This window comes from Eleutherodactylus coqui, chromosome 1, assembly GCF_035609145.1.
Source record: "Eleutherodactylus coqui strain aEleCoq1 chromosome 1, aEleCoq1.hap1, whole genome shotgun sequence".
Taxonomy (NCBI): Eukaryota; Metazoa; Chordata; class Amphibia; order Anura; family Eleutherodactylidae; genus Eleutherodactylus; species Eleutherodactylus coqui.
Genome location: NC_089837.1, coordinates 531,856,620 through 531,879,454, shown reverse-complemented (window position 1 = coordinate 531,879,454; position 22,835 = coordinate 531,856,620). Strand labels below are relative to the sequence as shown.

Here is a 22,835-nt window from a genome sequence, read left to right as displayed (position 1 = left end):
CAGCGACTGCGCGGGAGAAAGAGACTGCGCACAGCGACTGCGCGGGAGAAAGAGACTGCGCACAGCGACTGCGCGGGAGGAAGAGACTGCGCACAGCGACTGCGCGGGAGGAAGAGACTGCGCACAGCGACTGCGCGGGAGGAAGAGACTGCGCACAGCGACTGCGCGGGAGGAAGAGACTGCGCACAGCGACTGCGCGGGAGAAAGAGACTGCGCACAGCGACTGCGCGGGAGAAAGAGACTGCGCACAGCGACTGCGCGGGAGAAAGAGACTGCGCACAGCGACTGCGCGGGAGAAAGAGACTGCGCACAGCGACTACGCGGGAGGAAGAGACTGTTCACAGTGTCCGCGTAGGATGAAGAGACTGTACACCACGACTGCACAGGAGGAAGAGACTGTACACAGCAACTTCACAGGAGGAAGAGACTACACCACGACTGCGCAGGAGGAAGAGACTGTACACCACGACTGCGCATGAGGGAGAGACTGTATATCACGAGTGCGCAGGAGGAAGGGGCTGTGCACAGGAATTGGGCAGAAGAAAGAGACTGTGCACAGGAATTGTGCAGGAGGAAGAGACTGCACAGTGACTAATTAGAAGTAGGAGACTACACAGCGACTGCCCAGAAGCAAGATACTGTGCACGGCGACTGCGCAGGAGGAAGAGATTGTACACAGGGATTGGGCAGAAGGAAGAGACTGCGCAGGGATTAGAGAGACTGCACACGGATTGGGCAGGAGGAAGAGACTGTGCACAATGACTAACTAGAAGTAGGAGACTGTGCACAGCGACTGCACAGGAGAAAGAGACTGTGTCACAGCGACTGCACAGGAGAAAGAGACTGTGCACAGCGACTGCACAGGAGAAAGAGACTGTGCACAGCGACTGCACAGGAGAAAGAGACTGTGCACAGCGACTGCACAGGAGAAAGAGACTGTGCACAGCGACTGCACAGGAGAAAGAGACTGTGCACAGCGACTGCACAGGAGAAAGAGACTGTGCACAGCGACTGCACAGGAGAAAGAGACTGTGCACAGCGACTGCGCAGGAGAAAGAGACTGTGCACAGCGACTGCGCAGGAGAAAGAGACTGTGCACAGCGACTGCGCAGGAGAAAGAGACTGTGCACAGTGATTGGGCAGGAGGAAGAGACTGTGCACAGTGATTGGGCAGGAGGAAGAGACTGTGCACAGTGATTGGGCAGGAGGAAGAGACTGTGCACAGTGATTGGGCAGGAGGAAGAGACTGTGCACAGTGACTGCGCAGGAGGAAGAGACTGTGCACAGTGACTGCGCAGGAGGAAGAGACTGTGCACAGTGACTGCGCAGGAGGAAGAGACTGTGCACAGTGACTGCGCAGGAGGAAGAGACTGTGCACTGACTAACTAGAAGTAGCAGACTGCACACATCGACTGCACAGGAGAAAGAGACTGCGCACATTGACTGCGCAGGAGAAAGAGACTGCGCACAGTGACTGCGCAGGAGGAAGAGACTGCGCACAGTGACTACGCAAGAGGAAGAGACTGCGCACAGCATTTGCCCAGGGGAAAGAGACTGTACACAGTGATTGGGCAGGAGGAAGAGACTGTACACGGTGATTGGGCAGGAGGTAGAGACTGTGCACAGTGATTGGGCAGGAGGAAGAGACTGTGCACGGTGTGATCTGGATTATGATTTCTCCAGCAGGCTTTGGGGTATTTTGCCACTTCCGAATTGTGCAGACATCATCGAACCAGGTCAGACACCAATGCTGGTCTAAAACTGGGAGAGTCTCTACAATGTGTAGAGGCTCAAGCCTTTTATTATAACACATGACAACCGCCCTTTATGGGCGTTTAACAGATTACATCAGTAACATATATATATATTCTTATTCGCTAGATTATACAGAGTCTCCCGCCTCCCTACCCACCCTTCCTCACGTCCGCCATAGTATGGACTTTGTCTTCTTTAGCATGCAGACAGCCTTAAGGAATTCTGTCTAGTTGACAAATCATTTGTTTAACTAGCTTGTGTGAGGAGTGGAAGGGGGCCTAGATAAACACACAGTATTGAACACAGGATATACACATGACACTATAGCCCTTAACTCTTAGAGGTCTCTTGTGTAACTTCTATGTACTTAACTAACATTACATCAGACATCCATTGTCTAGCAAATACTATGATTAGATTGTGTGTGTGTCCTTTAAACTCCTCAGAGCTTAGAGTCATTACAACAGCAAAATATATTTGGGTTATATTAATCGATAGACATTTTATAAATAATCATCATGTCTATCACAATCCCCCCTTAAAATGTCTATCCTCTAATTCTCTATCTAATATTTACAGTTTTCTGCGCATGAGCCTATAACTGGAGCGCGTTGAAGGTTCGTTTTAGAGTCTTCAAGGGGGTGTAGGACTTGTCCACTCCTTCTGGGGATGCATCCAGCAAACTCATGGTGGGAGCGGCTTTTCCAGCATCAGTTTCACAGGTCTCTCTGACACAGGGGATAACACAGCAGACTAGAACAGAAAAGATAATCAGTTCACATACAACAGCGACGCCCGTCTGTGCCAGGATCCTTTACCACCCGCTCATCCATGCGAGTGCTGGTCCCAAAAGTTAGCTCTTTTTAGTTAGGGCGGTCAGCTTCTTAATGGCAAGTGCGTCTTTACCCGCGGGTCACGTGTCGTCTAGGATGTAGGTATGACAAGTCTCCCCTATCATCTTTCAGACACTCCCCTTTTTAGCTAAAGTCATATCTAAGGCCATTCTATTTTGAAAAAGTCATAGTCGAGGTAGGTCCTATTGGTCGACTAGTCCCTATAAGGCGTCTCTAGTATAATTTATAAACCACTGCTAATTATAATAAACATAATTAATCCAATCAACGTTTATTTACCATAATGACCAGGAAAATGGACTCGAATCTAGTTTTAACTTGGTCTCTAATTTTTAAAACTTGTCAGGTACCCCCCTTGGCTATCCTATGACGTCAATGTATACGTGTAGATCAAAACTACCACCAGGGGTCTCTCTTCTCGCTCTAGTATAATGTTACAATACTAGTAGTGTGCAAAGGTACGCGCGGCGTGGGACTCCCTAATCTTCACCCACACCAATGTCCCTCCTGGAGATAGTCCTAATGGTGAACACGTCCAAGTCGCCTCACCCTTGCGTCAGGGTTTTCCCACTGCCCGTAAGTCCCTACTCCTAGGAGGGGGGGGATCCCTACCTTACCTCAGAGGGAGGCCATGGATTCCCTGGGCTCATTTCCAGGCATCCATACCCTCTATCTGTACAAGTTAACACCCCACAGGGTGTGCCCTCGCCGGAACCTAAGGTCTTCTGCACTATCCCTTGGCAAATGGGAATTCCACTGACAATCCATCTTAGGAGATCGGGGCAGGCACAGTACTAGTACATTTCTCCTTTTCTTTGGTAGCGTATGTGGTTGGCATTATCGGAATTGGCTCTTCATCTTTTTTAAACAAGGGAAATATTGCTGAGTTCCCCAAAAATCTCCCTCCACCCTGCCTAATTGCCTGGCAGGTGTAGTTTCCAGGGTAGTCAGTAATACTCTCTCCGGTGCAAAACACTTAAGTAGTTATAGAGTATTCCTTCTTCCATTTCTCACGGACAGTGTAATTAGCGGAAATGTTCGTGAAGAGACTAATAAACCACTCTTCAGCATCTACAGGGAGATTTAGGGGGACCATCCCCGAGTGTAGTCGGGCACTACCGCGCACGCAACAGTTAGACTTGTTGCTCCTGTTAGCATTGTACCTCATCAACTCCAACCAGAGATTCTGGTCAGAGTAGCCAGTCGCTACTGTCAAGGTGTCCACAAAAGGTAGGGTCGGCTATGATCATCATGTTCGTCAAGGTCTTTATCTTACGGCGGAGGGGGTTAATTATGGGCACGGGACTAAGTGAAGGCTTCCATTCGGCTGCATCTACCATACCCCTTATTTTAAACTTCCCTAAGGGATCTGTCTTCCCGTACCGGTATGTCCCCAGACTTTAAGTCCCTCCGTCCCCCGGGCTTGGATCTCCCATGGTTAATGTAACAACCGCATTAAAACCAAGCAGCATACTAAGTTCAGCCTTCCAATACCTGCTGTCCTTATTATTCTCAAGGAGGGTTATACGACTAATTAGGGATTTCCCGCTCTTATCTTTCTTATTTAAGGCACTTCGCGGTTTATAGGACTAGTCTGTTCCTGCGTTCCATCCCACTAATCCCCAATAACGGCAGTCTTCTCCCCAGACGTTATCAGTGGCGCAAACATATTGTATTCCCCGGGTATATAAGTCATATAACCAGCTGGACTGAGCTAAATCTGGCCTGCGGTGGGATCTTGCGCCTAGACACGGGACCACAGTACAATAGTCGAAGGAATATGCGGCTACTTGAGCATTGGACGAGTTATACTAGAAGGTAACCATACCCTCATATTCTTCCGACTAAGGATTCCAGTTGCCACCCTCCTCTCTCACTAGCCCTAACCAGAGTAATGTCTTTGGCACAATTAAGACTGGTCTCCCGGATCTGAAGCTTTCTTACAGTATGAAGCATGGATCCATGTAAGTCTTTCGGCTAGTTTCACAGCTGTGGCAGTAGTCAGAAGCACCTGGTAGGGGCCATCAAATCGGGGCTCAGGAGGGTGCTTCCTGGGGAACTTCTTGATGCACACCCAATCCCCAGGCTGCAAGATATGTGTCCCAGTGTCTACCTCTGAGTCTGGAAGAGAACACCTGTGCATAGGCTTTGGTTAGTTCTTTAACAACGGAAATCACATACTCAGTCAACACATCAGATTGTAATTGTAACTACTGAGGATAGTAACGACCTAGCCTTGGGGCTAGCCCAAACAATCTCGTAGGGAGATAATGTATGATCCCTCCCCTGGGTTCATATCTAACACTGTATAAGGCTATTGAATGACAGTCTTTCCAAAGTGGCGTCATTTTTAAGTATCTTACTTTTTAGCGTGCCACTACGTCTCTCCACCTTTCCACTACACTAAAGGTGGTACAGTATGTAAAAGGCCTGGGATACACCCAGAGCAGACATGACATGTTACATTCACCTGCGAAGTTTATACCTCTGTCTGACTCTGAATCACTTCTGGTACCCCATATTCACAGTTTACCTTGTTCATGAGCTTCTTTGCGGTTACCTACTTGTTTGCCTTGGTAACAGGGTCAGCCTCCAACCTGCAAAGACATCAACAACAACAAGCACGTAGTCATACTTCCCAACAAGTGGGGAGCTGAACGTAGTCAATTTGCAATCCCTGAAATGGGTAGCGTGGTCCAGGCAAGTGTGATGTGGCAAATTTACTTCTGCCCTGTCTTACCTATGGCATAGATCATGCTAAACTGGACAAATGATGCAGCAGCTACAGAGAACCCAGAAGTCGCCCAACCTCTTTCAAGCGTCGTCGTCATTGCTGGTTTACTAGGTGGGTCTTTCCGTCCATCAGCTGGGCCATCATGGGATATAGGAACTGTGGTGGGCAAGTGCTGTTGACTGTTCACCACACGCTGTCCTGTTTCTGCTGCTCCCATATTAGTCCATTTATTCTTTCCTTCCTTGCTGGCTTGTAACTGTAAAAGTCTTTAGCATATCAAAGTCCAAATTTTTGTCAATGTCCAAAGTTTTTTACCACTGACTCATGCTGTCAGTATCTTTCTTCTTTCTTCCACGGCTTGAGGGCCGCTGCCTTTGCTGCGCTGTCAGCAAGGGTGTCGTCTCTCGCCTCTCCAGTGTAGGACTCGGTGCGAACTCTCAACTTTGTCAGGTAGAAGCAGGGCCTCCATGCGACTCTGTACCGCTGCACCATTCTCAATTGGTTGTCCTGCTAAGGTAAAAACTGTCTGGCCTTCCATATTGGGCCGTAATCATGAGCTGTGCCAAATGCATACCAGGAGTCAGTGTAAAGGGTTGCCGGTCTTACCTCTCGCCACTCTACTCGCCTCAGTGAGGGCCTTCAATTCCGCTTCTTGTACTGAGACATGCGGAGGCAGAACTCCTGCTTCTAGGACATCTTGTTGTGTGACCACTGCATATCTGATGTGGAGTCATCAATCCTCACCCTGGTACCATCTGCAAAAAGCTCAACATATGCATTATCAACAGAGGTTCTGGTTACTGTTTGCATATCTGCAGTTTCTTACTGTATTAGTACTAAATAATCATGCTGATGTTCTATTTCACATGGCTCGGAATCTTGTTATCTTATTCCATTTATTTATTTATTTATTTTTTTCCAAACCCAATCGCTGATCTACAACACCTAGATCATCTATGACCCATATCACCTATGCCTCCCCCCTTTTGAACAGGAATACTCAATGGAAAAAGAGTCATTGCGTTCAAACTAGTAAACCAAGAGGCACAAAAACAAGCACTTTGTAGGTCAAGGTGACATTGTATACAGCGAAGTCTGAGCGAAAATCTCCTTACAAAAATTTTTTTTTTTTTCCTTCAGGTCGCAGTTAGCATTTTTTAACACAAGGGGGCGCCACACGATTCAAATTTTACGTCACCCAGTGTAATAGTATTTCAGGGTATGGCCAGCGTTTAGCTTTTACTCTCCTGTCGGAATATAATTATAGCTTCAGTGTAAACTGACACTAGAATATACCAAAGACTTAAAGAAAAACTAAAGAATACGCATGAATTAACATCCTACTCTGGGCAATTCAGTCCCTCTTTCTTCACATAAAAAGTAAAATTACTTCACCAAATTGCATGAAAAAGTTTGCTGGGTGACTATAGGGAAATTATTTCATCTGTAGGAGCCTTCCATAACATCATCTGTCTGAGTATCCATTGGAGAAGCGGGCAGTGGAAAACAGAGCCCCTGGGAACATGAGAGAGCGTCCCCTGTCATGTATTCCCGGCCTCTGTCCCCCATGCATCAACTCCAATCTTCCATGCACTATAAACCAGCTTAGTCATCTACTATGTCCCAAGCTGCATCTCCACAAAGGTTTGTTTCCCTGAACTTATCACACATCCAAAGTGGCCACATCTTGGAGTGCAAAAAAGTCCGGTCAAACAAAACCTTACTTCAGACAATCATGATGTTAGCACTGGATACAGTGGCATTGGGGAATATAGGCCTCCCAAATGCAGCAAAATGGCCGCCAGAGGCAGAAAGGGGCGGGGCTACAGATCTCCCAGGTGAGGCAAAATGGCCGCTGGAGGAATGGGCGGGCCCAGGAGTAGCAGCACTTCCAGGTGAGGCAAGATGGCCGCTGGAGGAATGGGCGGGCCCAGGAGTAGCAGCACTTCCAGGTGAGGCAAGATGGCCGCTGGAGGAGGAAGGGGCGGGGCCAGGTCCTGTCCCGGATGGGGAGGGACCGGAAGTAACATCACACACCCTGAAAGTGAGCACATGGGGGGAAGTAACTTCAGGGTGGGGGCAGGCCTCACTACCTTTACTGCAGAGTCACACTATGTTAGATTGTAAACATTGCAAGCACGGCCGCCATTACAGGGAGGGGCTGTAGTCAACACAAAGGCATTACATTGTTCATAAGCAATACACATACCCCCCCCCTACATGCTTTCCCCTCTTCAATCTCTTAACTACGTTATACCTCCTCCTAGCAATCTAAAAACGCCTTTCTTTCTGCTAGGCTTCCTGCTCATCTTCTGTAAACTTTCTACAGTCTATCTTACCTGTCCATGACCTAACATTTCTTTCTGCAACTTTTCCTGATCCTTTCCCATCAGCAACCAGATCACAAGCTCTATGACCTTTGCCCTTGCTCACTTTGCTCAACTCTATTCTATTCGAAGTTCCTATTCATTCTATTCGAAGACACAGTAGTGTTTCTCTTGTAAAATCTGCTTTCTTCAAATCCTTCCCATATAACCTCTCTTTCCCACTCAGATTACAATGCACATTAATTCTACAAAACACAGGGAACGACAAAGTAAACAGAAAGGGTTAATTGGAAAAAGCTTTCAGTTCACTCTTATCAGCAGCCCTCCCCCCAACAATAAACACTGCACATTCTTTCTATAGTACCAAACAGACGGGATTACTGGAGAATACCCACAACGGCTCAAGGTATATATATATATCTCATCTACCTTTTTTAACAACCCACCGTCTAGTAATCCCCAAGAGCACTCCTTGTACACGATCTAGACAGGACATTTAGCTATACACAGAGACTGACGATTATTTTCAATGACCAAAACCTCAACAATATTCTGGAGAAATCAGCCGTCACAAAGCACGGCTATACCTTTCCACATATGAGAACATAACACGCTCAATCATAAAGGTAAGTATACGTATCATAAATCTTCCTAACCTCACACTAGTTTTACCTAGGAGAAAGTGTCACTGGCGTGTTCCCTCAGACGTAAACAGCCGAGTCCGCCCTCCCGACACATTAACCCTCACAGAATTTGTCTCTTGGTCTTGCATACACAATTTTTAACCGTCTCAGACATAGCAGACACAGCGTACAAAATACCCCTAGACAGGTAACATGGTGATTTTTCCGAGTGGACAGAACTAGAGTTATTACCTGTCTTTCAGTGAAGGTCCAGTCTGGATCAGGAACAGGCAGAAAAGCAGTCAGAACCCAGCTCACATCGGTAGATTTACATAAAGCAATCTTACCGTGTTCTGTAGATTTTCGGGCCCCTGAGTTCTGCGTGCCATCTGCCGATCTCTGTACGTTCCAGGCTGTGACCTCACAGATCCACTCGCCCACCCAGGGACGCCACTGATCTGGATTATGATTTCTCCAGCAGGCTTTGGGGTATTTTGCCGCTTCCGAATTGTGCAGACATCATCGAACCAGGTCAGACACCAATGCTGGTCTAAAACTGGGAGAGTCTCTACAATGTGTAGAGGCTCAAGCCTTTTATTATAACACATGACAACCGCCCTTTATGGGCGTTTAACAGATTACATCAGTAACATATATATATTCTTATTCGCTAGATTATACAGAGTCTCCCGCCTCCCTACCCACCCTTCCTCACGTCCGCCATAGTATGGACTTTGTCTTCTTTAGCATGCAGACAGCCTTAAGGAATTCTGTGTAGTTGACAAATCATTTGTTTAACTAGCTTGTGTTTGAGGAGTGGAAGGGGGCCTAGATAAACACACAGTATTGAACACAGGATATACACATGACACTATAGCCCTTAACTCTTAGAGGTCTCTTGTGTAACTTCTATGTACTTAACTAACATTTACATCAGACATCCATTGTCTAGCAAATACTATGATTAGACTGTGTGTGTCCTTTAAACTCCTCAGAGCTTAGAGTCATTACAACAGCAAAATATATTTGGGTTAAATTAATCGATAGACATTTTATAAATAATCATCATGTCTATCACAGGTGATTGGGCAGGAGGAAGAGACTGTGCACGGTGATTGGGCAGGAGGAAGAGACTGCACGGTGATTGGGCAGGAGGAAGAGACTGTGCACAGTGATTGGGCAGAAGGAAGAGACTGTGCACAGTGACTAACTAGAAGTAGCAGACTGCACACATCGACTGCACAGGAGAAAGAGACTGCGCACATCGACTGCGCAGGAGAAAGAGACTGCGCACAGTGACTGCGCAGGAGGAAGAGACTGCGCACAGTGACTGCACAGGTGGAAGAGACTGTGCACAGTGATTGGGCAGGAGGAAGAGACTGTGCACAGTGATTGGGCAGGAGGAAGAGACTGTGCACAGTGATTGGGCAGGAGGAAGAGACTGTGCACAGTGACTGCGCAGGAGGAAGAGACTGTGCACAGTGACTGCGCAGGAGGAAGAGACTGTGCACAGTGACTGCGCAGGAGGAAGAGACTGTGCACAGTGACTAACTAGAAGTAGCAGACTGCGCACAGTGACTGCGCAGGAGGAAGAGACTGCGCACAGTGACTGCGCAGGAGGAAGAGACTGCGCACAGTGACGGCGCAGGAGGAAGAGACTGCGCACAGTGACTGCGCAGGAGGAAGAGACTGCGCACAGTGCCTGCGCAAGAGGAAGAGACTGCGCACAGCATTTGCCCAGGAGAAAGAGACTGTACACAGGGATTGGGCAGGAGAAAGAGACTGTACACAGGGATTGGGCAGGAGGAAGAGACTGTGCACAGGGATTGGGCAGGAGGAAGAGACTGTGCACAGGGATTGGGCAGGAGGAAGAGACTGTGCACAGTGACTGCGCAGGAGGAAGAGACTGCGCACAGTGACTGCACAGGAGGAAGAGACTGCGCACAGTGACGGCGCAGGAGGAAGAGACTGCGCACAGTGACTGCGCAGGAGGAAGAGACTGCGCACAGTGACTGCGCAAGAGGAAGAGACTGCGCACAGCATTTGCCCAGGAGAAAGAGACTGTACACAGGGATTGGGCAGGAGAAAGAGACTGTACACAGGGATTGGGCAGGAGGAAGAGACTGTGCACAGGGATTGGGCAGGAGGAAGAGACTGTGCACAGGGATTGGGCAGGAGGAAGAGACTGTGCACAGGGATTGGGCAGGAGGAAGAGACAGTGCACAGGGATTGGGCAGGAGGAAGAGACTGTGCACAGTGACTAACTAGAAGTAGCAGACTGCACACATCGACTGCGCAGGAGAAAGAGACTGCGCACAGTGACTGCGCAGGAGGAAGAGACTGCGCACAGTGACTGCGCAGGAGGAAGAGACTGCGCACAGTGACTGCGCAGGAGGAAGAGACTGCGCACAGTGACTGCGCAGGAGGAAGAGACTGTGCACAGTGACTACGCAGGAGGAAGAGACTGCGCACAGCATCTGCCCAGGAGAAAGAGACTGTACACAGCAACTGCGCAGGAGGAAGAGACTGTGCACAGGGATTGGGCAGGAGGAAGAGTCTGTGCACAGTGACTGCACAGGAGGAAGAGACTGTACACAGGGATTGGGCAGGAGGAAGAGACTTGTGCACAGTGACTAAGCAGGAGTAGGAGACTGTGCACAGCGACTGTGCAGGAGGAAAAGACTGTGCACAGCATCTGCCCAGGAGTAAGAGACTGCACACAGTGACTGCACAGGATAAAGACTTCACACCGACTGTGCAGGAGGAAGAGACTGCGCAGAATGAGGACTGTGCACAACGATTGAGTAGGAGGTAGAGACTGCACACAGTGACTGCGCAAGAGGACGAGACAGTACAGAGCGACTGCGCAGGAGGAAGAGACTTCACAGGATGAAGAGAGTGTACACAGCGACTGCGCAGGAGGAAGAGACTGCATAGGATGAAGAGACTACACAGCGACTGCACATGAGGAAGAGACTGCACAGCAACTGCACAGTATGAAGAGACGGTACACAGCGACTGCGCAGGAGGAAGAGACTGCACAGGATGAAAAGACTGTACACAGCGACTGCGCAGGAGGAAGAGACTGCACAGGATGAAGAGACTGTACACAGCGACTGTGCATGAGATAGAGACTGCATAGGATGAAGAGACTACACAGCGACTGCACATGAGGAAGAGACTGCACAGGATAAAAAGACTGTACACAGCGACTGCGCACGAGAAAGAGATTGCACAGAATGAAGAGACTGTACACAGCGACTGTGCAGGAGGAAGAGACTGCATAGGATGAAGAGACTGTACACCGTGACTGCGCAGGAGGAAGAGACTGCATAGGATGAAGAGACTGTACACAGCGACTGTGCAGGAGGAAGAGACTGCACAGGATGAAGAGACTGTACACAGCGACTGCACAGTGACAACACAGCAGGAGGAGACTGCATGTAGTGGCTGCACAGGAAGAAGAAGAAGACTGCACACTGACTATACAGGAGCAGCAGACTGCAGACAGTGACTTCACAGGTGGAGGAGACTGAAAACTGATTACACTGAAGGAAGACCGCAGAGCAGGAAGAGACTGCACCACCAAATGTGCAGGAAAAAGAGACTGCACACAACGACTGTCCAAAAGGAATAGACTGCACACAGCAACTGGACAGAAAGAAAGACTGCAAACAGTGACAACACAAGAGGAAGAGACTGCGCACAGTGACTGCACAGGAGATAGAGACCGCACAGGACAAAGAGACTGCAAATTGACTATACAGAAGAAAGAGAATACTTATGTGGAAGAGACTGCATAGACAAAATGCACAAGAAAAAGAGGCCACAAAAAAGAAAGAGACTGCAAAGTGACTGCGAAAAAGGAAAAGACTGCACACACCAAATGCACAGTAGAAAGAGACTGCAAACTGACTTCACAGGAGGAAGAGACTGCATAGGAAGAAGCAACTGTTTAAGAAGAGACTGTTTTAGGAAGAGACTGCACCCAGTGACTAGAGGAGGAAGAGACTGCCTAAAGTTACTGCTGAGCATGCGGGGTCAGTGTAATACATGGGAGGGGGCTTCTCCTGGGAGACCCCAGGACTGCTGTATGGAGAGAGTGAGGAGGAGTGCAGAGTGACAGAGAGGGAGGGATGAGAGGAGGTGAGAAGACTCCACTCCAGACTCCTCCACACTGACACCTCGCAGTGAGAGCGATGCTGCAGAGCCGGCGTGCACAGGGGACGGCGGAGACTCTGGGGTCACCCAGCACCCGGACACCCTGACCCCTCTATGGCCTGAACCCCCAGCTGCAGCAGCATCTCCCCACCACTCACCATGAGACTGCTGTCCCTGCTCAGCTGCTGTCTCCTCCTCCTGCCAGGTGAGTGCAGTCTCATAAGAGACCCCTAAAATTCACCGGCAACACTCCTGGTATAGTCGAGCTGTGTGATGTTACATGGGACTGCAAGTCACATCTACCTTATCTGAGGTATTACATAGGACTGCAGGTCACATGTACTACATTAACTGTGGTGTTACATAGGACTGCAGGTCAGATCTACTATATTATCTGTGGTGTTACATAGGACTGCAGGTCACATCTACATTATCTGTGGTGTTACATAGGACTGCAGGTCACATCTGCTACATTATCTGTGGTGCTACATAGGACTGCCAGCCACTTCTAGTACACCATCTGAGGTGTTACATAGGACTGCAGGTCACATGTACAATATTATCTGTGGTGTTACATAGGACTGCAGGTCACATTTACATTATCTGTGTTACATAGGACTGCAGGTTATATCTACATTATCTGTGGTGTTACATAGGACTGCAGGTCACATCTAGTACACAATCTGAGGTGTTACATAGGACTGCAGGTCACATCTACATTATCTGTGGTGTTACATAGAACTGCATGTCACATCTACTTTATCTGTGGTGTTACATAGGACTGCAGGTCACATCTACTACATTATCTGTGGCGTTACATAGGACTGCCAGTCACATCTACTACATTATCTGTGGTGTTACATGGGACTGCAGGTCACATCTACATTATCTGTTGTGTTGCATAGGACTGCAGGTCATATCTGCACTATTTGAGGTGTTACATAGGACTGCAGGTCACATATACCACATTATCTGTGGTGTTACATAGGACTGCAGGTCACATCTACTACATTATCTGTGGTGTTACATAGAACTGCATGTCACATCTACTTTATCTGTGGTGTTACATAGGACTGCAGGTCACATCTACTACATTATCTGTGGCGTTACATAGGACTGCCAGTCACATCTACTACATTATCTGTGGTGTTACATGGGACTGCAGGTCACATCTACATTATCTGTTGTGTTGCATAGGACTGCAGGTCATATCTGCACTATCTGAGGTGTTACATAGGACTGCAGGTCACATCTACCACATTATCTGTGGTGTTACATAGGACTGCAGGTCACATCTACATTATATGTGGTAGTACATAGGACTGCAGGTCACATCTACTACATTATCTGTGGTATTACGTAGGACTGCAGGTCACATCTACTACCTCATCTGTGGTGTTGCATAGGACTGCAGGTCATATCTGCACTATCTGAGGTGTTACATAGGACTGCAGGTCACATCTACTACATTATCTGGGGTGTTACATAGGACTGCAGGTCACATCTACATTATCTGTGGTGTTACGTAGGACTGCAGGTCACATCTACTACCTCATCTGTGGTGTTGCATAGGACTGCAGGTCACATCCACTACATTATCTGTGGTGTTACATAGGACTGCAGGTCACATCTACATTATATTTGTTGTTACATACGACTGCAGGTCACATCTATAGTATCTGTAATCTGTTATCGGTTTCTATCATAGAGGTGACTGATATCAGCGGCTCCTCTTATTACGCCCCAGCACTGTTATAATTTGGGGGTATCTGACCCTTTAAGGGTCCAGGATCCCCGTTAAGTGGCATTAACCCTTTCCTTGCGGGTGCCCGTCCTGTATCTGTCGGGTCTCGTATACTTCACACGCTCACTCTACAGGTGGTGGTGGTATTTCTTGCCCCCCGGGGGTATATGTGTGTGTTGTCACCTGTAACAGATCCCCCCTTGAAGACTCTCCCGGCGGCTCGGGTGTCTCTGGGTTCCTGCAATCACCCCTACATCTCTGAATTAGTTGTAATTTAATCGAGCGCGGCGGCCGCCCTCCATCGCCGCCTGATAACTGCGAGCGTTGTCTTGATCTGTAAGTGAGTCTGGGAGAGGTGATCCTGGCAATGTAAACCAGCGGCATTAAACATTTAGGACCGGAGGGGGTGGGGGGGGGGGCATTCAACACGTAACGCTCAACCGCTACACAACCACCGTTATTTGTCCATAGGAGACCCTGAGTGGCCCATTACTCGCTCCCCGTGTCAGTCTTCACTTGGGTTCTGACATTCTATTCCCCACGGTTATTTGCTGAAATACTCGGTGCTGCGGTGCCCTCTGCAGATGATGTGGATCCCCACCTATCGTTCTTCCCCCGGCGGGAATATCTGCAAACCAGGAGCCCTCCTGCGTCCCCCCGGCACAGAGCGGCGCTGAGCTAATCATTTATTGACAGCATCCATGTAGGAGAGAGCGCTGACCCAGATCTGGCGGCACTTACGTATATCTGTACTATATAAGGCTTATTATATAATCAGGCTGACGGCAGCGAGGGCGGGAGGCTCGCCCTACAGACAAGCCCATTGCACAGCGCCGAGACAGTACGGGGGACGACCCGAGCTAACCAAGCCCTATAGTAACATATAGTGTGCGGGGGGGATCTGCTGCCATATAACCTTCTGAACAGGAGTGTTTCCATTCACTGACAGCAAGCAAATCTCTGCAGCATCGAAACACTAGATGACTGGAAGAAAGTCACAGAACCCCTCACTACACAAGGTTTATCTCTTGGTGGACCGCCCCTTTAAATGGGCACTAACTGCTCAGTCCACCTCTGTTCATCCACTGGCTTGTGTTAGGGCTCTGATGGGCGTATTACACACATAACATACGCAGTACACAGCAAGTACACATGAACATGTATGTTAAATCCCCAAAGCCTATAAGGGTGTGTATTATGCGCCGAAATAGGATTTGCTGTAACGTGCGTAATACGTGCATGAAAAACCCCACAGGTGTGAGCGGCCCAACAGAACTCATTGGGCTCTTTCACTACATATTACGTAACAAGCGGGCGACATACACATCATTCCTGCAATATACTTGCATTAACAAGTTGTGGCTCTAGCACTGTAAAACTGGTTTAAGTGGCCGCCACTAGGAGTCTCCTTTCTAGCTTCTCTACAATCCACTGTTTGTTGTTAGGTACAGAGCTTCTGAAGTAGTAAGGAGATAGGGAGGTCTCTATAGTTAAAGGCAGCTCCTGTGCAGGCTGACAGATCTGCAGACACTGTGATAATATCCACAGTCTCTGCCTCTCCTGCTATCACAACGTCTGTGGACACATTATATTGGATTTACTCACCAGAGGGGCGGCTGATTGGACTAGAGACAGTACAATGCAACATGGGAAGCAAGGGCAAGGAAGTCAGGGCAGTGAACTACTGGCAGAATGCTAGGCTTTCTATACGCCCCCTTCCTATTAGTAGACTGCAAACAGCAGAGCAACAGAAAAATGGGGAAGACCACCTAAAAATCAGAGGTAACAGACATGTAACGGTGCAAACAGCAGCAGATGAGGCTGAGGAGAAGCTGGAGGGTTGTACAAAATGTGATGAAAACTCAGGTCCACCTTAAAGCCTAAGCTGTTATTCCCACTGCTGTCAGTAGAGATGGCTGAGACTTCGTAACATCTAATGTAAGTTACTGCTACATGAATAGCAGCTGAGACTGCAAGCAGCAAGAGCGGCTCATGGCCTAAATCATCCTGCAGCCACTTTATCTAAAGCCACTCCACTCCCCTGCCATCACTACCCATGAAGCCCCTCCCCTGCTGTCACTACCCATGAAGCCCCTCCCCTGCTGTCACTACCCATGAAGTTACACCCTGCTGTCACTTCACATGAAGCCCCTCCCCTGCCATCACTCCCCATGAAGCCCCTCCCCTGCTGTCACTACCCATGAAGTTACACCCTGCTGTCACTTCACATAAAGCCACTCACCTGCCATCACTCCCCATGAAACCATTCCCTTGCCATCACTACCCATGAAGCCACTCCCCTGCTGTCACTTCACATGAAGCCACTCCCCTGCTGTCACTTCACATGAAGCCCCTCCCCTGCCATCACTACCCATGAAGCCACTCCCCTGCTGTTACTTTCCATGAAGCCCCTCCCCTGCCATCACTAAATGAACCTCTCACAAAATATCTCATACCTAACGCAGGAGGAGGTGCGGAATTGGTTAAAGAAGATTAAAAATCAATCAATCGCCAGGCCCAGATGGAATACACCCAATGGTACTAAACAAACCAAGTGATGTGATAGCTAGGCCGCTATATCTAATATTTGTGGATACTATCAAGACCGGTGTTGTACCATTGGATTGGCGCATTGCCAACGTGGTTCCAATTTACAAAAAGGGGACCAAAACTGAGCCTGGTAACTACAGGCTGGTAAGTCTCACTTCAGTAGCGGGAAAAATATTCGAAGGGTTTCTGAGAGACGCCATCGATGAGCACCTCAAGGAGAACAAGGGAATAACTCTTCACCAGCATGGATTCATGAAGGGTCGATCATGTCAGACCAATCTGATCAGCTTATACAATGAAGTAAGCTCTAGGCTGGACCTAGGAGAGTCTATTGATCTCGTATATCTGGACTTCTCTAAAGCATTCGACATCGTGCCGCATAATAGGCTGATATACAAAATGAGAAGCTCGGATTGGGTGAAAATATGTGTAATTGGGTAAAGAACTGGCTCAGAGATAGAAAGCAGAGGGGGGTAATAAATGGTTCATACTCTGATTGGGTCCCCATTGCTAGCAGGGGCCACAGGGTTCTGTATTGGGCCCCATTCTGTTCAATATATTTACCAACGACCTGATAGAGGGTCTGCACAGTAAAATATCAATATCTGCAGATGATACAAAATTATGCAATATAATCAAAGCAACGGAGGACAATGTGCGGCTACAAACGGACCGAGATAAGCCGGGGGCTGGGGGGGGGGGGGGGGGGGAAATGGTGAAGTTCAATGTGGATAAATGTAAGGCAATGCACATGGGCAGGAGGAACGTGTGTCACCAATATACACTAAATAGGGTACTGCTAGGGAAAAGACCTGGGGGTACTAGTGGACTGTAGACTAAACTGGAGTAATCAATGCCAGTCAGCTGCCGCAAAAGCTAGTAAAGTCTTGGGGTTCATTAAAAGAGGTATAGGGGGGAGGGACGAGAACATTATCCTCCCACTATATAAGGCACTTGTCAGGCCTCACATGGAATACTGCGTACAGTTCTGGTCACCGGCGCTCAGGAAAGATGTTACAGTGCTTGAGGGGATTCAAAGAAGGGCAACTAAACTAATACATGGAATGAAGGGACTGGAATACCCAGAGAGGCACCAAAACTGAGATTATTCACCCCGGAAAAAAGACAACTAAGAGGCGACCAAATAACTATGTATAAATACATGAGGGGATGATACAAGGATCTCTCCAATGATCTGTTTATACCCAGGACTGCGACGGTAACAAGAGGACATCTGTTACGTCTAGAGGAAAGCAGGTTTCATCACCAACACAGAAGGGGGTTCTTTACTGTAAGAGCAGTGAGACTGTGGAACTCTCTGCCTGAGGAAGTGGTGATGGCAGGATCCATAGAGGAGTATAAAAGATGACTAGATGTCTCTGTAGGGGGGAAGGATATTACAGGATATAGACATTAGGTTATCTGTTACTTTCCATGAAGGCCCTCCCCTGCCATCACTACCCATGAAGCCACTCCCCTGCCGTCATTCGCCATTAAGCCACAGCCCTGCCATCATTCCCCATGAAGCCCCTCCCCTGTCGTCAATACCCATGAAGGCACTTCCCTGGTGTCACTCCCCATAAAGCCACTCCCCTGCCATCACTCCCCATGAAGCCACTTCCCTGGTATTACTCCCCATGAAGCCACTCCCCTGCACTCATTACCAATGAGGCCACTTCCCTGCCATCACTCCCCATGAAGCCACTACCCTGCCATCACTCCCCATGAGGCCACTTCCCTGCCATCACTGCCCATGAAGCCACTTCCCTGCCATCACTGCCCATGAAGCCACTTCCCTGCCATCACTGCCCATGAAGCCACTCCCTTGCCATCATTCCCCATGAAGCCACTCCCTTGCCATCATTCCCCATGAAGCCACTCCCTTGCCATCATTCCCCATGAAGCCACTCCCTTGCCATCATTCCCCATGAAGCCACTCCCCTGCCATCATTCCCCATGAAACTACTCCCCTGCCATCACTCTCCATGAAGACACTCCCTTGCACTTATTCCCAATGAAGCCACTCCCCTGCCATCACTCCCCATGAAGCCACTTCCCTGCCATCACTCCCCATGAAGCCACTTCCCTTCCATCACTCCCCATGAAGCGACTCCCCTGCCATCATTCCCCATGAAGCTACTCCCCTGCCCTCACTCCCCATGAAGCCACTCCCCTGCACTCATTCCCAATGAAGCCACTCCCCTGCCATCACTCCCCATGAAGCTACTCCCCTGCTATCACTCCCCATAAAACCACTCGACTGCCGTCACTCCCCATGAGGCCACTTCGATGCCATCACCCCCCCTGAGGCCACTCCCCTGCCATCATTCCCCATAAAGCCACACCCCTGCTCTCACTCCCCATGAAGCCACTCCCCAGCTGTCATTCCCCATGAAGCCACTTCCCTGCTGTCACTCCCCATGAAGCCACTCCCCTGCCATCATTCTCCATGAAGCCACTCCCCTGCTGTCACTCCCCATGAAGCCACTCCCCTGCCATCATTCCCCATGAAACTACTCCCCTGCCATCACTCTCCATGAAGACACTCCCTTGCACTTATTCCCAATGAAGCCACTCCCCTGCCATCACTCCCCATGAAGCCACTTCCCTTCCATCATTCCCCATGAAGCGACTCCCCTGCCATCATTCCCCATGAAGCGACTCCCCTGCCATCATTCCCCATGAAGCGACTCCCCTGCCATCATTCCCCATGAAGCTACTCCCCTGCCCTCACTCCCCATGAAGCCACTCCCCTGCACTCATTCCCAATGAAGCCACTCCCCTGCCATCACTCCCCATGAAGCTACTCCCCTGCTATCACTCCCCATAAAACCACTCGACTGCCGTCACTCCCCATGAGGCCACTCCCCTGCCATCATTCCCCATAAAGCCACACCCCTGCTCTCACTCCCCATGAAGCCACTCCCCAGCTGTCATTCCCCATGAAGCCACTTCCCTGCTGTCACTCCCCATGAAGCCACTCCCCTGCCATCATTCTCCATGAAGCCACTCCCCTGCTGTCACTCCCCATGAAGCCACTCCCCTGCCATCAATCCCCATGAAACCACTCCCCTGCTGTCACTCCCCATGAAGCCACTTCCCTGCCGTCACTCCCCATGAAGCCACTCCCCTGCCATCATTCTCCATGAAGCCACTCCCCTGCCATCACTCCCCTGCCTTCACTCCCCATGAAGCCAATCCCCTGCCATCACTCCCCATGAAGCAACTCCCCTGCTGTCACTCCCCACGAAGCCACTTCCCTCCTTCCACTCCCCATGAAGCCACTCCCCACTAAGCCACTCCCCTCCTGCCACTCCCCATGAAGCCACTCCCCTGCCAACTCTCCCCATGAAGCCACTCCCCTGCCGTCACTCCCCATGAAGCCACTCCCCTGCCATCACTACCCATGAGCGCTCTGTCTGTTTGGCTTTGTAGACTTTTAAACGCATCAGGAAATCAGTTTAACAGATTGAAGAAAAGTTTTGGCAAACTTAAGAGAATAATAAACAAATAATAACAATAAAGGAACTCTTCTATGGAGCGGCGGGTGTGTGTGGGGGGGGGGGGGGGTCAATCGCTGCTCTCCAGCTAGATGTCATACAATGAGGAGGGTAGTGGTAGAGACCTCCCACCAGTTCACCCCCCCCCCCCCCCAACCCATGTGTAATACAAGGGACTGCTGGGCTGCCCACTAGGCAGTGTGGCAGGATCTTCACAAGGGGGCAGAGATTCAGATGTGTTGCTCGCTGGCTACACATGTGGTTCTGCACATGGGCTGGGGAAATGGATGTCACCAATATACACTAAATGGGGTACTGCTGGGGAAAGGACCTGGGGGTACTAGTGGACTGTAGACTTAACTCGAGTAACCAATGCCAGTCAGCTGCTGCAAAAGCTAATAAAGTCTTGGGGTGCATTAAAAGAGGTATAGGGGCGAAGGATAAGAACATTATCCTCCCACTATATAAGGCACTTGTCAGGCCTCACATGGAATACTGCGTACAGTTCTGGTCACCGGTGCTCAGGAAAGATGTCACAGTGCTTGAGGGGGTTCAAAGAAGGGCAACTAAACTAATACATGGAATGAAGGGACTGGAATACCCAGAGAGGCACCAAAACTGGGACTATTTACCCCGGAAAAAAGATGGCTAAGGGGCGACCAAATAACCATGTATAAGTACATGAGGGGACGATACAAGGATCTCTGCCAAGATCTGTTTATACCCAGGACTGCAACGGTAACAAGAGGACATCTGTTACGTCTAGAGGAAAGCAGGTTTCATCACCAACACAGAAGGGGGTTCTTTACTGTAAGAGCAGTGAGACTGTGGAACTCTCTGCCTGAGGAAGTGGTGATGGCAGGATCCATAGAGGAGTGTAAGAGGGACTAGATGTCTTTCTAGAGTGGAAGGATATTACAGGATATAGACATTAGGTGACCAGCGGGTTGGTGATCCGGGTCTACAGACAGGTAGGAACTATTAGAGGTTGATCCAGGAACAGTCTGATTGCCATTAGGGAGTTTTTTTTTTAGTTTCAACAGTTTTTATTAAAATATCAAAATTGAGACGTGTCATTCATGCCTTCACATCACCCCACGCAGGGGGCGCTATGATGGGTCTAAGGAATAACAGTAGTCTACCCATTACCATTGTGAATACAACTGACAGACATTTTCTCGTTCTCAGCAGATTTTGCGGTGTCAAATAATCCTGAATATGGAATAAAATGTTAACGAACCAAATAAACTAAAACATCGGTCTTCACTTTTTTCAGTCAATCACTATTCCTAAGGCCTGGGATGTCTCTTAACTGGAGCCAGGGTCCGCACTGCTCACCATATTTCACTAGGGTGTCCGATTGTATGGCGTGTAGCCTCTCGTACAAGGCGATTTGTGAGATCCGGTCCCGCACTTCACTAAATGACAGGGTGGGCCGCTTCCATCTAGCTGCTATATGGATCCTGGTCGCCATGCATGTATGTTGGATTAACTTGTGGGCTTGATACTTCTCCTGGAGGACGGTCTCCCAGTAGGAACAGTGTTGGTGATTCTGGTATCTATAAACATCTTATGCAATAGCCTGTGAACCTGGGACCAGAGTCTGGCTACCACCGGGCACCTCCACCATATAGTACGTGGCATCCCAGCTCTGTACATCCTCTGAAACACAAGGGCGAAACTGAGGGGAAAAATGTATTAATCCTGACTGGTACCAGGTGTGATCGATGTAGGATCTTGATGGATGTCTCCATTAGGGGGACCTGATGACTCCCCTTTAGTAATAGTTTCACAGCAGTGGTGCCATCTTTCCTCTAAGATGTGGATTTGCAACTCTGTTTCCCACTTTTGCATGAAGGAAGCTTACCCTCTGTATTAGGATTATTTAGTAGACAGGGTTCCCTTTCTCAAGGAGTTGTTTTTGCAGTCTTTTAAGCATTATCCTCTCGGGAATTGCCTGTGGTAAGTTCAGCGAATGCAGAAAATGGAAAATCTGGTTGACTCGGTAGATTTCCACTGCGGGGGGATTAACTTTAGCCTGAAGTTGGTCTATGGTTAACAGATGGGACCCCGTTACAAAATGGTGAAGGTCTGTCAGGTCAGTAATCTTCCAGCATTGGAAATGAACCAGATCCTGGCTCGGTGGAAATCTCCCATTCGGGATGATAGGAAGCATCCTAGAGGGTCTAGCAGGTAGTTTATACTCAAACCAGATGTTTCTCCATATTCTCAAGGAGTAATAAGGGAGCGGACTCTTATCCATTAGATTTGGGCTCATGGGGTTATCTGACCACATCAGGTTAGGGAAGGTCTGTGGGGTTATCTGGATGACTATTTCTACCCACAGTGGGGCTCTAACCCCCCTAATGTCGTTATCCATTGGGCCGACTGTGCTGCCACATAATATCCCCACAAACTAGGTACGGAGAGACCACCCTTACCTTTATGACAGTGCATGAGGGTATTCTTAATTCTGGGGTGTTTTGAAGCCCGGATAAACTGAAATATGCGTCGCTGTAGGTTTGCTAGGACTGGGCGCGGGACGGGGTGGGGAGTGTCCGGAACAGGTATAATATACGAGGTAGTA

General features: G+C 49.0%; 1 protein-coding gene across 1 annotated transcript in view; it reads left to right on the top strand.

Annotated features, from left to right (window-relative positions):
* Positions 1–12,468: 12,468 nt before the first annotated feature.
* CHRNA10 (cholinergic receptor nicotinic alpha 10 subunit) overlaps positions 12,469–22,835 on the top strand; it is a 53,981-nt gene continuing 43,614 nt past the window's right edge. The window contains exon 1 of the mRNA XM_066588517.1: positions 12,469–12,659. Within this exon, the coding sequence (XP_066444614.1) occupies positions 12,614–12,659 (46 nt within the window). The 5' untranslated portion in view covers positions 12,469–12,613. The remainder of the gene's footprint in view (positions 12,660–22,835) is intronic.